General features: G+C 47.0%; 1 protein-coding gene across 6 annotated transcripts in view; it reads left to right on the plus strand.

Moving 5' to 3' along the window:
- The window catches only part of LOC139051668 (FK506-binding protein 15-like), a 205,542-nt gene that overhangs the window by 134,056 nt on the left and 54,729 nt on the right, over window positions 1–16,757 (plus strand). For 5 of the 6 annotated variants that reach the window (XM_070528634.1, XM_070528633.1, XM_070528637.1 and 2 more), the window contains exons 22-23: window positions 12,448–12,549; window positions 15,518–15,625. In XM_070528634.1, the coding sequence (XP_070384735.1) occupies window positions 12,448–12,549; window positions 15,518–15,625 (210 nt within the window). The remainder of the gene's footprint in view (window positions 1–12,447; window positions 12,550–15,517; window positions 15,626–16,757) is intronic. The other variant, XM_070528635.1, reaches the window with a different exon arrangement.

Here is a 16,757-nt window from a genome sequence, read left to right on the forward strand (position 1 = left end):
GGCTGGACTGTGCCAATTAGTTTGAATTCGAAAATTCTAATTAACGAGGTGCAAATTAACAAGCTTTTACTGTAACACTTTTCTCATAATACAAACACAGATACTACAATGGAACGTTAGAGGACTTCTCCATAACCTTGACGATATCAGAGAACTCCTCCATAGCTACAATCCGAAAGTGTTGTGTGTTCAAGAGACGCACTTGAAGCCCACACAAACTTTCTCCAACAATACGCTATTTTTCTGAAAGAATGGGACGATGCTAATGCTTCATCCGGTGGTGTAGCCATCGTAGTTAAGAGTGTAGCATGTCGCTTATTTGAACTTCGGACGCACCTTGAGGCAGTCGCCGCACAAGCAATCATTTTTAACAAGTTAGTTGCAATCTGCTCGTTGTACATTCCACCTAATCAACAGCTCAAAAAAACGAATTTCAATTGCCCAATGGATCAGCTTCCTGAACCCTACATGATCGTAGGTGATTTGAATGCCCAAAACACTTTCTGGGGAGACACCCGGTGCGACACTCGAGGGCGACTCATTGAAAATTTTCTTGTAAGCTCTGGTGCATGCCTCTTTAATGAGAGAGAACCTACTCATCTATTGATCTGGCTATTGACCCCGCTTCATTAATTCTTTACCTGAAATGGGAGGTAATCAAAAATCCACTAGGGAGTGACCATTTTCCTATATTACTCAAGCTAGCAGAGCAATATGACCGTTCACCGCACATGCCTCAATGGAAACTAGAAATGGCTGATTGGAAGCAGTTTAATGAATCAACTTATTTAAACAAGATTTTATCAATGATCTTACTGTAGATGACGCAGTACAGCATTTTACAGCTTTTATTATTGGCGCAGCTGAAAAATGCATCCCTCAAACAAATGGTCGTTCATGTAAACGATGCGTTCCATGGTGGAATGACGATTGCAGACAGGCATGGAAGAAGCAAAACAAGGCATGGAATACACTGCGTCGAACACCAGCTGCAGAAAATCTCGTGGAATTTAAGCACAGCAAATCGCAGGGAAGGCGGACAAGGCAACAGGCAAGGAGAACGAGCTGGTAGAAATTTATTTCAAGCATAAACTCCTACACACAAGAGACAAAAGTTTGGAATGCACTTAGGAGGTTTAACGGACAGCGGACCCAGCCATTACCCTTGGTCGATGATCAAGGGAATACCTTGGAGGAGCAAGCAGATGCACTTGGGGAGCACTTCGAGGGTGTCTCTAGCTCAATTATTCTAGGCAGTTCCTTAGATATGAAGAAATATTGGAACGTAAGACATTAGATCGGAAATGCAGACCGAATGAAGCCTATAACCATCTTTTCAGCGTTGCTGAGCTGAAATATTCTCTAAACGCATGTCAGAGCTCAGCACCCGTAGCTGACAGGATTGTATATGACATGATCAAAAACTTTCACAAAGATACACAAATAACACTTCTCGCACTTCTTAACACCATTTGTGCTTCTCGATACCTGCCTTCCACATGGAGAGAAGCTATTGTAATTCCGATATTAAAACAAGGTAAAGATCCATCCTCTGTAAATAGTTATCATCCGATAGCGCTTACAAGTTGTCTTTGCAAGTTATTTGAGAAAATGATAAATCGCCGTTTGTTACATTTTCTCGAATATAACAAAATGCTTGACCCTTACCAGTGTGGCTTCAGGGAAGGTTGCTCTACAACCAACCATCTAGTATGCATAGAGTCACACATCCGTGATGCCTTTATACACAAACAGTACTTCTTGTCCATATTTCTCGATATGAAAAAGGCGTACGACACGACGTGGCGCTATGGGATATTGCGAAATTTGTCGGAGGTGGGCATTCGCGGAAACATGCCTAATGCTGTAACAAACTATTTGTCAAAGCGCGTATTCCGTGTTAGAGTTGGAAGTGCTCTTTCTAGGCAGTTTCTGCAAGAAATGGGGGTGCCACAGGGTGGTGTAGTAAGCTGCACTCTTTTTGTCGTAAAAATGAATTCTTTACAGTCATCAATTCCTTGTACTATGTTCTACTCAGTATACATTGAGGTTTTAAATCGTGCAATCTCGCAATTTGTGAGCGACAAGCTCAGCTTGGCCTGAACAGTGTCGAAATGGGCAAGTGAAAATGGGTTCAAGTTAAATCCGCAAGAAAGCTCCTGCATCCTTTTACAAAGGAGAGGCCTAGTCCCAGATGTTGATATTGAACTGGATGGACAACGCATCCCTGTGCACACAGAGCACAAATTTTTGGGTGTCATACATGATTCAAAATTATCCTTCGTATTTCATTTCACTTTATTTCATTTCATTTTATTACCTTAAGGACCCCTTGATAGGGGTATTACATAAGGGGTGGGAATACATTAGTACATAATTTGCATAATACGTAACTGAACACGCAAACAACAAAAAACTACATGAGCTAAAGTGTTATATAAGTCTGTTAACACACGTCATTTTCATTGTGAAAAGTGCGCTGCGACATTCTCCATGAATGTACAAGGGCAAATGATGGCGGCGATTTGGTGGGGCAGTTTGTTGCAATCTGTAGCAACATGGCAAAAGAATGAGGCGGAAAAGGTAACAGTGCGCTTACGAGGGCGGCCCACTTGACAAGTGTGACATGTACGATGAGATGTTCGGGCTGCGGGGAGGATATAGGGTGGTTGATTAAACGAGCTGTGATAAAACTTATGGAAAAGTGAAAGGGTTCCAGTGTGCCGGCACATACAAAGGGGAAGTAAATTCAATTCTTTCTTTAAGTAAGATATGCTCACATCATATGAATAATTAGAATGGATGACCCTTGTGACGCGGTTTTGAATGGCTTCGAGTGCGTTGATGATATATGTTTGGTGTGGATTCCATATGGTAGGCACATATTCCAGTTTCGGTCGGACTATTGACTGGTAGGCCAGTAGTCTAACAGGTTTGGGGGCACGTTTTAGATTACGGTTGAGAAAACCCAGCGATTTGTTAGCAGATGAAATGATGTTACTGACGTGTGTTCGCCACGATAAGTCGTTATATATAGTGACACCTAGGTACTTGTAAGACTGCGCAGCACACACGGGCATGTTATTGTGTATTGGTAAGGAAATGGGTTGCGCCGACGAGAAAATACCATCGAGTTGCATTTCTTAGAATTAAGTTCCATTAACCACCAGTCGCACCATTGCTGTAAACAGTTAATGTCCTCCCGAAGTAAGTCTTGATTAGATGTGCTAGTAATTGTTCGATAAATGACACAGTCGTCTGCGAACAAACGAACGTTGCAAGACACGTGCAGGGGTAGGTCATTTATGCATACTAGGAAGAGTAGGGGTCCAAGAACGGATCCTTGCAGTACACCGGAAGTCACTGGTAGGTGGTTAGATGCGCGGTTGTTAATTGTAATGAACTGATATCAGTTTGTCAAGAACGCTTTAATCCATTGCAAAATGTCGGGGTGGAAGTTCGCAAGAGAAAGTTTTAGTAGTAGACATTGGTGTGGTACCTTGTCAAACGCTTTTGCAAAATCTAGAAATATTGCGTCTGTTTGGAGGTTAGAATCTAAATTGGTGTGAATATCATGCAGGAAAATGGCCAGTTGTGTTTTGCGGGAAAATCCTTTGTGGAACCCATGCTGTGAAGAATGAAAGTATTTGTTCGAGGAGGAGGAAAGAATTTTATTGTGTGCCCTGCGAGTTGGTGGGGAGGGTCAAAGGCCCCGCCTAGGTGGCAGCCAGGAGTTCATGGGTCCTGGTGGCATCCTCGGCCCGCTGGACCGCCCATAGTTGATCCTCGAGGGCGGGGCTGAGCAGTGCAGCTTCCCAGCGCGTGCGAGGAGGAGGAGGAGGAGAAACTTTATTATTGCAGAAACCGTTGCGCGGTTTATTCCTGGGTGGTTCCCTCTGACAGGGCTCCACTGGCGATCGCGGCTCGCCGGGCCTGGTCGAGGGTCGCCAGTTGGCTTCCCAGGTCCAGTTCGGAGAGTCTCGCCTCCCAAGACCACGTAGTGAGTGTGTGTGTTGTGACTCGTGGCGAAGGCTGCTGCTAGAGGCTGCGTTTTCTTTATTGTTATTTATCCCTCAGCATTCCCATAATATATGCTCCAGAGTGGCTCTGGATTCACATGTTTTGCATTTGTCCGTAGGATATACATCCGGGTATATGATGTGCGAGAGTGCAGGATTCGGATATGTCCTAGTTTGCAACTTCCGCCATGCGACAGACTGCTTTTTGTCAAGTTTGCGTGAGGTCGTGGGAATATGCGCCTCTGTAACCTATGTTTTGGAATGTCATTATATGTTGTCATTCTGTCCTCCCACTCCCACTCATTTACCGCACAGTCACGTCCGGGGGGTGTCGGGGCGTCACTTGCGACTGCGGCTCGGCCCGTAAGCCCTCAAGTTGCATCATGTACCGCCACGTTGTTGCCGTCCTCCGCGAGGGTGTGAGCGGGTGTCCAGGTGATGTATATCTTTCTTTTGTAATTTTGGCCTCCTGCAAGAAGAATGCGTAGTGCCTCTGGGGAGATTCGGCCGTTGGCAAAGTTTCTTATTGCCGTCTGAGAGTCGCTGACTATCATGGTTGCGTTAGTCTGAGCTACTGCGAGCGCTATGGCTACTTCTTCCACTATCTCGTTACTTGTGGTGCGTATCGTCGTGCACATCTTGCACCGTTTCTCCCTATCGATTACGGCTGCCGTAAACCCCCGTCTGCGACTGTATCGAGCCGCATCTATCAACACTGCGTCCTTATCGCTGCCGAATTTCTTCTGTATTTGCTTCACTCTGTTCTCTCTTCTGTCCTTATTGTTTTCTGGGTGCATGTTCTTTGGTATGGGAGGTATTACCATTCTTTCCTTCGTCTCTCTTGGGATGTCCACCTTGACCCTGTGCTGTGTGTGGTAACCTATGTCTAATCTCTCTAGGATGTGTCTGCCTGCTCTAGTCTTAAAGAGGCGTTCATATTGTGCCGTACATTGCGCTTCAATGAGCTCATCTATCGTGTTGTATAGGCCTAATTGCAGCAACTTGTGCGTGCTGGTTCTGATCAGTAGTCCTATGGCTAGTTTGTATATTTTCCGAATGAGGCATTCTAGTTTGATCTTTTCCGCGACCTGCCATTTTAAGTACGGCGCTACATATACTATTCTACTTATTACGAAGGCCTGTATTAACCTGATCGTATTTTCCTCTTTCATCCTGCTATGTTTATTTGTTATCCTTCTGATTAGCCTCATGATTTGCGCGACAGTTACCTCCAGTCTTCTGAGGGTTTCTCCGTTGTTGCCCTTGGCTTCAATGAGGAGCCCCAATACCCTGATCCTATCGACCTTGGGTATGGGTTTCCCATAGGCCGTCCTTAACTGTATTTCCTCTCTATGGGTGAGATCTTCCCTGTAGTTGACTGGTTTGCGACCTCTGCGAGTCGGTCTGTACAGCAACAGCTCCGATTTCTCTGCCGAGCATGTTAACCCTGTCCCCTCTAGATATTTTTCTATTGTTTTAACCGCTGTTTGAAGCGTTTGTTCTATCTGCCCGTCACTTCCGTTTCTCACCCATAGGGTGATATCGTCAGCGTATAAGGTATGATTTAGACCCTCGATTTCTTGTAGCTTGGCTGGCAGCCCGATTAGCGCCAGATTGAATAGCATCGGTGATAAGACCGAGCCCTGTGGCGTACCTGTGCTGCCTATCTCGATCTCCTCCGAAACTAGGTCCGCTATCGTGATCTTTGCCTTTCTGCCCGTTAGAAAATTGCGTACATAATCATACGTGCATTTTCCCAGTCCTAGTTCGCTTACTCTATCTAGTATTGTTGCATGTGTTACGTTATCGAAGGCCTTTTTTAGGTCCAACCCGAGAATTGCCTTTGTCGATCTGCCCGAATTGTCTATGGTCTGATGTTTTAGTTGTAACAGAGCGTCCTGCGCTGAGAGGTTTCTCCTGAATCCTATCGTCGTGGGCGGGAGTGCGTCGCAGTCTTCGAGGTAAGTGGTTATCCTCACTAGGACCATGTGCTCTATGAGTTTCCCCACGCAAGAAGTAAGAGATATGGGTCTCAAGTTCTCAATTTGCAGTCGCTTGCCCGGTTTAGGTATTAACACGATTTGTGCCGTCTTCCATTGCTGCGGAATCTGCCCTGCCTCCCAGCATTCGTTAATATATTCGGTTAACTTAGCTATAGACTCATCGTCCAAGTTCCTTAACGTTTTATTCGTTACACCATCTAGTCTGGGTGCCGACTTGGTATTGAGTTTCTGTCTGACTCTGACTCGCCGATTTTGCTGTCTAATTCGTCATTTACCTGCCCTTTGTAGTTGGGGTGTATGACGGGCAGCGCTTGCGAGATGTATCTTTTCTCGATTTCCTTGAGGAAGTCTTGCTCTGTCCCTCAGTACATTTGTATTAGCCGATTTATATTTTGCCTATGTGCCGACTTTGTCCCGTCCGGGTCTAACAAATATAGAAGGATGTTCCACGTTCTTGCCATTCCTATCTGACTGTCCATGTTGTTGCATTTCTCCTCCCACTGTTGTTTGCATAGCTGCTTGGCGTACTGTTCTATGTCCCTGTTCAAGTTGGCTATCTTTCTACGAAGCGTCCGGTTGTGTTTTTGTTTTTTCCATCTCCGTTGCAACCCTGCCTTAGCTTCCCACATGTGTAGAAGCTTACTGTCTACATTCTCTAAATGCGCCTCCGGCGGGACCGTTTTCGTAGCTGCCGCCACATCTCCCTTTAGTTTTTCGGTCCATTCCTCAATACCTTGTGTCATGTCGTCGGCCTCCTCCCTTATTTTCCTGAATTTGTCCCAGTCGACAATCTTAAGTGGTTTACCCTTTGTCTTGCGCGGGCGGTCCTGCCCTTACCGTTATTTCTAGTATATTGTGATCGCTCTCAAAGTCGTGTTGCGTATTTGTCCACTGCGTGTCCCGTATGTTCTTGGTGAATGTTAAATCTGGCGTAGTATCCGCGCAAACGCTGGTACCTATTCTCGTGGGAACCGATGGGTTGGTCACGAGGGTCAGGCCTTCCTGTTGCGTGTCTAGCCATAGGTTCCTGCCTTTTTGAGTTTCGATATTGTAACCCCATGACGCGTGTTGGGCGTTAAAATCGCCTCCGATTACTACCGCTCGGTTGTCCGCTATGGCTAGGGTGTTTTTAAAGAGCGATCGAAATTTATGGTGTCTGCTATAAATATTTAATACAAAGAGACTGTCCTTCGTTTTCCGCATGGGTATGAGTTCTAAAAGAATGTGATCGATTGACTTAACTTCCGTGTCATGTTGAACGACCGAGTGATTTCGCTTTACCAACATCGTTAGCGCCTTCATCTCCCCTTCGGCAGTACCAAAGGACTTGTAACCCGACAATTTTGCCAGCCCATTTGTTTGCTGCATCATTATAATATCCGGGTTTTCTTTGTCTTTAAGGTGTTGTTGCAAAATGTATCGTTTTCGATCGTATCCTCTACAATTCCATTGCCAAATCGTGTATCTAATTCGTCTGTCCATGGCGGCGTTACAGGTTCTCCAATCCCTCAGCGGGTACCAGGGGCCTAGTGTACGGCCGTCTTAACCGGTCCCCCCATACTTGTTTGCGGTCCCCATATTGCTAGTTTCGCTTCGAAGTCAACCATCATTTATAGCACTTGCTGTAGTATCACCTTTCCTAGCACCTCTATCTTTGCCTCAAGCCTCACTTCCAGTTGTTCTAGTTTAGTTTCAAATTTTGTTTCGTTCTGTTTGATGCTGGTTTCGATTTTCTGTTCAAATTCCTCCCGTCTTCCTTGGAGCGTCGTGGCTGGCTTGGGTTTCTTTACTCCGGTTTCAATCGGAGCGTTCTCGGTTTTATGTTTAATGGTGGTGAGGGCTACGTCTTCTTCCATTGCTGTGTCTTTTTGCTCCCTTATAACTCGCGAGGTTTCCTCGTTGCGTGGCACTTTCCCGCTTCTTGAACGGTCGTTTTCTTCCCTGAGGTTTTTATTTTAATTTCATCCATAAACGCAACATTGCTCTGCCTGATCTGCGCCAATTCTTTCTGTAGCGTCTTAACTCTATATTGAAAAGCAGCCTCTGCCTCCACACGCGCCTCGAAAGCCGCCTCCGCCCAGCTCACCTGTAAGGGTCCCGCGGCGCCGTTGACGTTGCTCTTTCCTTTTGGGCCCTGGGATCTTCCTCCCCCCTGTGCTCTGGGAGATTCGGTATTATTGTTCTTGGGTCTGGATCTCGATCTGGACCGCGACCTTGATCTGCTTCTGTTGACGTCGAGCGGCCCCATTCCCTTGCCTGGAGCTTGGGGAAATCTTCTAGTTCAGATCCGTCCCTTGTCTGATGTTCCGACCGCTGTCTCCAGTCTTCCCGTCCTGGCCTGTACAGTCTTTCAGCTTCCCTTTCGTGGTACATCGCTTCTTCCTCTCGTCTGACTCGCTCCCAGCGGCGCCTCTTTACCAAGTATGGTAACTTGTATCTGGCATTACATCGGCGTAGGGTGGTCTTTGCCGCAGAGCTGGCATTTTGCTTCGCACTCGTGGTCCTGTGGCGGGTTCTCCATCCCGCAGCCTCTGCATATCCTGCTGTTCGGGTTCGGGCAGACATCGGCTCTCTGTCCGAGGCGTCCGCACTGGTAGCATATGTCTATTTGCTTACGGTATAGTGAGCACTTGACCAGTGCCCTTCCGTATCTCGCGTAGTTTGGGACGTGATGCCCGTCGAAAAGGATGATGACGTTCGGGGTGTTTCCCATCCTTTTGGCCATCAGGACCGTCGGATTCCTTGGTGTTACAAGCATCTCCACTATTTCTCTAGGAGACACCTCGTGCGTTACTCCTCTTATCACTCCCTTAGATGTATCCTCCGGAGCCGACTCGTATGCGTTGGCTTCGAACTCCTTGTCTCCCATCTTCAGTTGAGTGATAGTCCTGTATTTTTCGGCACGCTCCTCCGATGGCGTGCTGATCGCTAGAATGCTCTGTTTGTAGTTGGCACACACCATGTCATCTTCAGATTCTTTCCTGGAGATTCCCGCGGCGTTGGCGACGCAGCATTCTAGGCGATTGATCCCATAGACGGTGACCTTGGAGCTGTCATGTGGGCACACTACTATCTTGTACACTGCCTTCAGCAAACTGGGCATCCTGCTTGCTGCCATGATTTGTCTTGCTTTTTGTCCCTTGTTCCACCTGTGACGACGAAGATCGGCAGTCTAAAAAGCCCCGTTGCCATCGCGTGGCTCATACCCAGTTCGTTCACTGGCTGCGCCCTAGCTGCTGCTACCGCGTTGGTCGCTGCTTCTCTAGGACCTGAATAAACCCCCTTTACAATTGGTGGAGCTGCTGGGTACAACAGGAATTCTGGAACTTCGCAACCGGACCCTGCAGCCTGTCTTCATTATGCCGGAAGAAGGGCCACCGCAAGCACAACCTGCTGCCCCGGTGACTACCGTGGTCTGCCCCGGCCTGTTGCATCAACGCAACCCACCCATCTTCAGCGGTACCGAAGACCATGACGTAGAAGACTGGCTCGCTGACTACGATCGGTTGAGCATCTGCAGCCACTGGGACGACACCAAAAAACTGAATTACATGTCGTTTTATTTGAGCGGTGTCGCTCAAATAAGGCGTGGTGCGTACAGTATTGGTCACGTTCTCTGAGCGGCCATGATACGGACAAAATTTCGCGCTGTGCCCATCATAATTGCACTTCGTGCAGTGAAGTGGGCGCCGTGGCTCAGAACACTGACGCGACAGGTGGCCCGTTTTTTGCAGTTGTAACAACGTACTCCATCCGCATGTCGCACTCCTTCTCGCACAGTACTGCTGCGTACAGTATCGTCTACTTCTGTTGACGAAAGAAATGGCTGGTGGCCACTGCTCGGTCGGCTTCGGCTGCCGAATCTTTGTGCCGATGGGAATTGCTTTTCGCGGCTTTCTGTAAAATTTTCATACGCTTTGATAGCTTGAAGCAACTCGTCCACACTACTGTAGCTTCTGTCCCGCAGCGCGAAACTCATTTCAGTCGACCAGAGGCATCTTACAATCTCGGTAATTGTGTCCGGCAGACTTAGCTTGACCCTGGTGCACATTCGTTCCTTTTCTCTGACGTACTTCGTCACCTCCTCGTCATGACTCTGAACTCGTTCGGCCATTCTCCTCCATAAGTCCGGCAAGCTTTCTTCAGTCACGAAGGCTGATTTAAATGCAGTTTCGAACTCTTGCCATGACTGATGCCTTGTTGCTGACGAGATTAGCCAATCCCTAGCGGGGCCCTGCAGCTTGAGGTGAATTGTATTTGGGCGTTGTTGTTCAGACCAGTTGGCTAAGTCCACAACACGCAAAAATGTTTCCAGCCAATCTTCAGCACTGATTTGGGCGCTGTCCCCATTAAAGCTTGGGATTGCGGTAGAGGGGTCTGGACTCACATGAACAGTTGTCGCTGTCGAGGGCGCATTCATCCTCTCCATCATGCGGGCCATTGCAGTGAAGGCCTCGGTGAGCTGTCCCAAGATGGCGTTGCTCGAGCCTGAATCCGGCTAGAACGACGGCGTTGAGGAAAAAAAGGAGTAGAGCTGCCGAGCTCCCGAATCTCCTCCTGCAGTCGCGAAAGCTGGGCGACTTTTTCTTGGAGCTGGTCTGGTGCACCGCGATCATTGCGTTGCCTGCTGTCTCGTTTGAGCTCGGTGGCGCTTGTCACCTCCTCAGCAGCGCGCGACTGGGCAGCAAGACGAGTGTTGTACGGATGTTCGCCTCCCTGGCTCATCTTGAGAGGCTTGTTGGGATTATCCCACTTCTGAGTGTAAACAAAAAGGGGTTCTCTACCGCGAACTCGGCTAGCTAACTGCGCACTTGGTTACAAAATTAGCTCTGGCCGAGAGCGGCCCGCGAATGTGCCACTGTGGACCAGAAAATGCGACGCAAAGTAAGGCTCACGCGTACACTCGCCCCAAGCGGCTCCCACGCAACAAGGGCGCCTCGCGAACTTGGGGGAGCAAGCAGACACACAACCTTTCTCTTTGAAATGCAACTTTACTCTCCCTACAACCCAGGCTACTGTACACCGCCAGGGTCGTAAAACGCGGGACTCGAGGCGGAGGGAGATGCCTGCGGTCAGCGAAGGGGGGTCGAACCAGGGGTGGCGGCGAGGCTGCAGGCATGCAGCCCGCCGCTTGTGGGACTGTCTCCTCAATGTCTTCTAGGCACCTCGATTTCTTAGAAAAACAGGGTCTTGTAGTGAAGGCGCAGTGTTCGTTGCTTACATATATATATATAATATTACGAGCATCAGTTTCTGCTGCTCCTTCTAGTATCTCTTTCACAGACAGGATAGCCCATGACCACCAGTGAAACAGATAATAGAGGGGTGCTGTGCACACTATTGACACCCCAACTGAAACACGGCCATTGACATGCGAGTGACAGATGGCCGTGTCGCCGGCCTTCTGCACGGCACTCCTTTATTCTCAATTCTACACCCTCGCCGTTAACACATCTTCGCTCGTTGCCATACCTACCTGCCTTACCCCCTCTCCCCTTTAGAAGAACCCTACCTATACATACTGTGCCGAGCAACGCATATGTCACCTTGAAAAAGACAAGTCCACTTGTCGAAACGTTGACTCCCGCTTTCACGTTGGTCTTGTTTTGCTCATCGTCTTGAATTTCCAACACCGCCTAGGTAGCACAAGGCCTTTTCACTCCGATCCATGATGTCATGTTACCTGGCCTGACTGCCATAGAATCTAATGAGAATGCTCCCAAGCAGGCAACAGTCACTGTGACGTCACCGCTTTCATCACGCCAGCCTTGTCAATGGATATTTCGGGCCAGGTAGCGTGATGTCATGTATAGAAGTAAACAGGCAGTGTTGGCTAGTTGCGCGCCTCTTTCTCTTTTATGATTTTTTTCATTGCGCATGCGTGTGGGGCTGTGCCAGGGGAGTTTTCAGTGTACAGGCAATCGACAGACAGACGGATGGATGAATGGACAGACGGACGGACGGACAGATCGGCTAGCCATATACAGCTTCGCTGTAGAAGCTGTTATGTTCTGCCACAGCTAATTTTGCATGGAGCACATTGGAAGTTGTAAACTGCGCGATTGTGTTAAAAGTTCTACAACTCCTGTCCTGGGGGTGTTAGGATAGCACTCAAACAGGAGGAGGTGGGAGGTTCATGGAGCTGAAATTTGCACTGTTCCAAATGTTATATTGTGAGAAAACTATGAAGGCTTTCCCGTGGGGGATGTTGTGAATGTTTCACCATATATATATATATAGTTTAAACAATGTTTACTCAAGTGTTAGTTCTCTAGACATATATGCCAACATTGCTGGGGTGTGCAGAGCCTAGTGAAGTGAAATCTGTGTGGCCTATTTTTGCCTGTGCTCCTGCCAATTGTAGATATGTTTTCTGCACGAAATACGTATGCTATAATAAGATTTGTGTTTTGTTTTGTTTTTTTCAGTGCCAAGAGTTAGAAAAGCAGAAGCAGCTGCAGCAAGAAAATCAAGCTTCTGGTGCTGCTAGCACATCTGCCACAGCTTCCTATAATTTTGAAGCTGAGGTAGAGTAGCCCTTTTTTCTTTGATTTTAAAAAGTGAATCTACAATGTCATTTTAACTTACCACAACTACAACTAAGTGTAGAAATGGAGCAGTTGTATTTATTGCCAATAGTGTTGTCATCAATGTGGGGATTGTTATGTCTCAACACCACCAAGGGTGTTAATTGGATGTTTGCCACGGGTCAAACCACCGCACGTAACCAGACGTCTGCACAGCGTGGACAAAGACTAAAAGCGCTCACCCCATCATTACCTGGAAACCAGAGAAAAAGATGAACGGGAGGGAACCACGACAACGAAATGGATAAGCGCAGTTAATGGCTGCAACTGCAATCCCGTTAAGTCTAGCACTCAATGCTCCTCCTCCGAGCTTTGAGTTTCAATTTTTCCACTCTTTGCATTGTGTAGACAATGCTTCTCACATACCCTCATTCCCATAAGGCAGAGAAGAGAGCCCAAAAGGGAGCATACTACTTCTTTACAAAACTTAATGATTAGCATTCTCATTTAATCAAGCACTAACAGGTGATCCTGTTGCGGTTAGGGTGGCGTTCGGGGCATGGAATATCCCAAGCCCATCGACTACGACGTCAGGTTGTAGAAAATGAAGGAAAAGGGGTTTATTAGCTTAGTTATATGGCTCCAGTGCGAAGCCCACTCCATGCAAAAGCACATTGAACGTCTCGGTTCACATCAGGACCCTCTGTGCTCATTCTCGACAAGTATCTGCTTTTAATCCCGTTGTCTTCCCTAGGCAAGGTGATTAGGGAATCTGAAGAATGTCCAGCAGCAAAGCATTATTGTCAATTCCGTTGCAATACCACGCCCATGCTATCCATAACCCACAGTATTTCCACCTCAAGAAGCTGATTTGAGATTTCTGGAAGAAATAATCCAGCGACACCTGGTTCATCATTGGTGGGCAATGATGAACAATCATTGCCCACCACGTACTTCGCTCAGTCTGGTGGGTCACGCACGGGCTGAGGTCCTTTCATGGAATCCTTCAACAGCCGGTTTACATACTCTCTTGAGGGCTGGATTACCTGGACACCCATCATTACCTGGAAACCAGAGAAAAGTATGAACGGGAGGGAACTACGACAACGGAATGGATAAGCCCAAGCCCATCATAGTGAAAGGGCTTGGGGGATTTCATGCCCCAAACTCCACCCTAGCCGCAACAGGATCACCTGTTATTGCTTGATTAAGTGAGAATGCTAATCATTAAGTTTTGTGAAGAAGTAGCATGCTCCCTTTTGGGCTCTTCTCTGCCCTATGGAAACGAGGGTATGGGAGAAGCATTGTCTGCACAATGGAAAGAGAGTGGAAAAATTGGAACACAAAGCTCAGAGGAGGAGCACTGAGTGCTAGACTTAACGGGATCGCAGTTGCAGCCATGGAGTTTCAGCCATGGGAGCCAAGGTTTTTATAGCGGTCCTGAAACCCTTTTTATTGAAGTGGAGAAAAGCATTTGAAGTGAAAATAGGCTATTTCAGAAATACTTTGCCGCAAAAAGTACTTCAGTGCGTGCAGAAGAAGCGGCGTTATTAGCAGTCTGAGTCTGAGTCTGAACGGTGACCGCTGCACTCCCGTATCTTCTCCAATGCCTTGCAGTGCGAAGGCTATGGCAGAGTGGGGTATGCTCACAACGCTCCGCCTTTAAATGTCACCATGGCACGCAGTTCAAATTTCATTTTGTATGTTAATGTAGACTCCGCAACCTATGTTCTTGGTGCCTACGATGTGCTAAATGCAAGCCAAATGCGGTTGTCCTCGGTGAGACGCAGCCTTGTGGCGGCACTCCGCTGTGGCCGCGGTATCTACTCTGCTTAGCCGATCGTAGCTACCAGAAGCAGCCACATGTGGGAATCCGCTTTATTAAGAAATAAGCGTCGGGTAGAGAGTGAGGAGCAGGCTTCTGTTTGAAAAGAGAGCGTTTGAGAGAAAAGTCACTTCGTGCTCTGCTTGCGAGCTTAACGCACCGCATACAACAGCAAAACTTGGCTGAAATGTTCACAGCAGCGTATGCAACCTGCAGACTGTTATTTCACCAAGCCCAAAGGGTCGTTCAGGGGCCCCTTTAAAGAAAGAAAAGAAAGTGGGCCCATTGTTTTACTACAATTGTCTAGGAAAGTGATACTGTTTTCGACCATGTTCTATCACCTTGTTAAAGTGAAAGCTATTGGATAATGTGAACTGCTATAGCGCAAAGCAAACATGGCATAAAACTGAAACTAGAAAATATATTGGTAGAGAAATCAGAGAGACAGATAGGATATCTCGGTGTTTGAATAATGATGCCCAGAAAGTTAACCGCTGCTTGGTTCGCCCGTATCTCATCGTTTCAGTATTATGTGGCATTCCTAATGGAAATGTATGTGATGCTTCCAGGTGTCAGGTTTTGAGGCGTTGATCTCGGCCTCATTTTTTATTTTCATTCAGTAAGTGCTTGAAAAGCTGTGTGAAAGTGTAAGTCTGCCACTATCATAATTTGTAATTTCCTGGTGCCATACGGCTTCACCAAAGAATCGCACAGTAAGGGCCTGGTGTATAGCTCGCTGCGTTTCAGATGCACCAACCAAATGCTGGCTCTGTACCCAAGCAGAAGCATAGGTACGTCACTCACTGGCAATTCATGAGTGCTGCCACAGAAATTTGCTATAGATTGAAAGATTACCATTTGTAACAAATGATTGTGAACAAGTACAGCAGCCAACTTGACACAGGTTCTGAATGCCATACGACACTCCAACACACCAATATGCGTGCCATTGTTAATTTCATTTCTGTGTAACAAGCCTTGCATAACCGATTGATTGGTCGAGCTTTATTGTGGTGCCATGCAGTGGGCGTAACGAGGCTGATGATGATGATGCAAGAGTAGGCATGAGTTTGGTGGTTTTGGTTGAAGTTCAGGAGCTCCTGCCCATTTAGCATTACAGAGATGATTCTCATTCCTTTTCAGTTGAAAAAAATTATGAACATGCTATTTAAGCTGCTTCAGCGAGAGTTCAGCAGTCAAGAAACCTACTCAAGGAAGGAGGCCATGCAAATCATTCTTGCTACTATCAGGGTAAGCTTGCAGTTTGATAATTGAAATTGCTTCTGATGTCATGAAAAAATAAATGTGACGGCGTGCCCGTGTGAATTGGCCAGTATGATTTTAACGTATTTGTAGTAACAATACCCGGCAAGTCTTGGCCATGTTGTCAAACTTCTGATAAGAATGCTGTCTTTCTATACATTACGTGGCATGAGTGAACCTGTTCTAGATCAGTTTTGTGTGTTTAAGGAGGTATGGTGGGGTAAATGGTACATGTCACTTTTAATGTAATATTTTAGAAACAGCTGCTAATATCCACATCAAATTTCACGCGCTTACAAAAGATGCTCTTGGGTACAATACGAGACACTTTGTTTGTGTCGAGATGGTTTGATTTTCTGGTGGCCCACTACCGAAATTTCTGGTGTTTAATGTTTTTATGTACATTTTCTCTGCAACCACACAGAGTAATGTGATGACATTACGCAGTGTTATTCTAAATATCCATAGGCTATGTCTGAACTAAAGAAATATATCCACATTTAAGTTCACACCTAAAAAAAAAATCTCTGCTAGCAGACTCGCGACGTGAAAGCCTGATTGCCGCCACTTCTTCGTGACTCTATCTCAGTCGCTCCAATACCTCGCAACATGCATGCAACATACCACAAAGACAGAAGACAAGCAAAGTCAGAGCGCTGAACAAGAAATACTCAAAGGACCCCAACACGAGATTTACAGATGCGGCAAAATACCCAGGTAGAAGAGCATATGCAATTACCGTGACCAGCAACCAAGGGAAGGAGCTAATCGCTGCCACCATACCGGCCAGAAGTCCAGAAACGGCGGAGGAAGTGGCCATCGTCCTCGGCATCGTCACATGCAAAGACACAGCAATCATCTTGAGCGACTCGCACACGGCATGTAGAAACCTACGAAAAGGCCGAATTTCTGCCGCAGCAGTGAAGATTCTGAAAGAAATAAGACGCCAAGAACTACCTGAAACCTACGTCGCATGGACCCCAGGCCACGAACACCTGGCAGGAAATGAAGCAGCACATGCTGTCGCCCAAGAGCATACCAGCCGGCATTTCCTGCCGCATGGTCTCCGGAAAGCGACCAGGGTGGAGGACTTTCCCATCAATTACGCCCTAATATTGCA

This window comes from Dermacentor albipictus, unplaced genomic scaffold (genome assembly GCF_038994185.2).
Source record: "Dermacentor albipictus isolate Rhodes 1998 colony unplaced genomic scaffold, USDA_Dalb.pri_finalv2 scaffold_13, whole genome shotgun sequence".
Lineage (NCBI taxonomy): Eukaryota > Metazoa > Arthropoda > Arachnida > Ixodida > Ixodidae > Dermacentor > Dermacentor albipictus.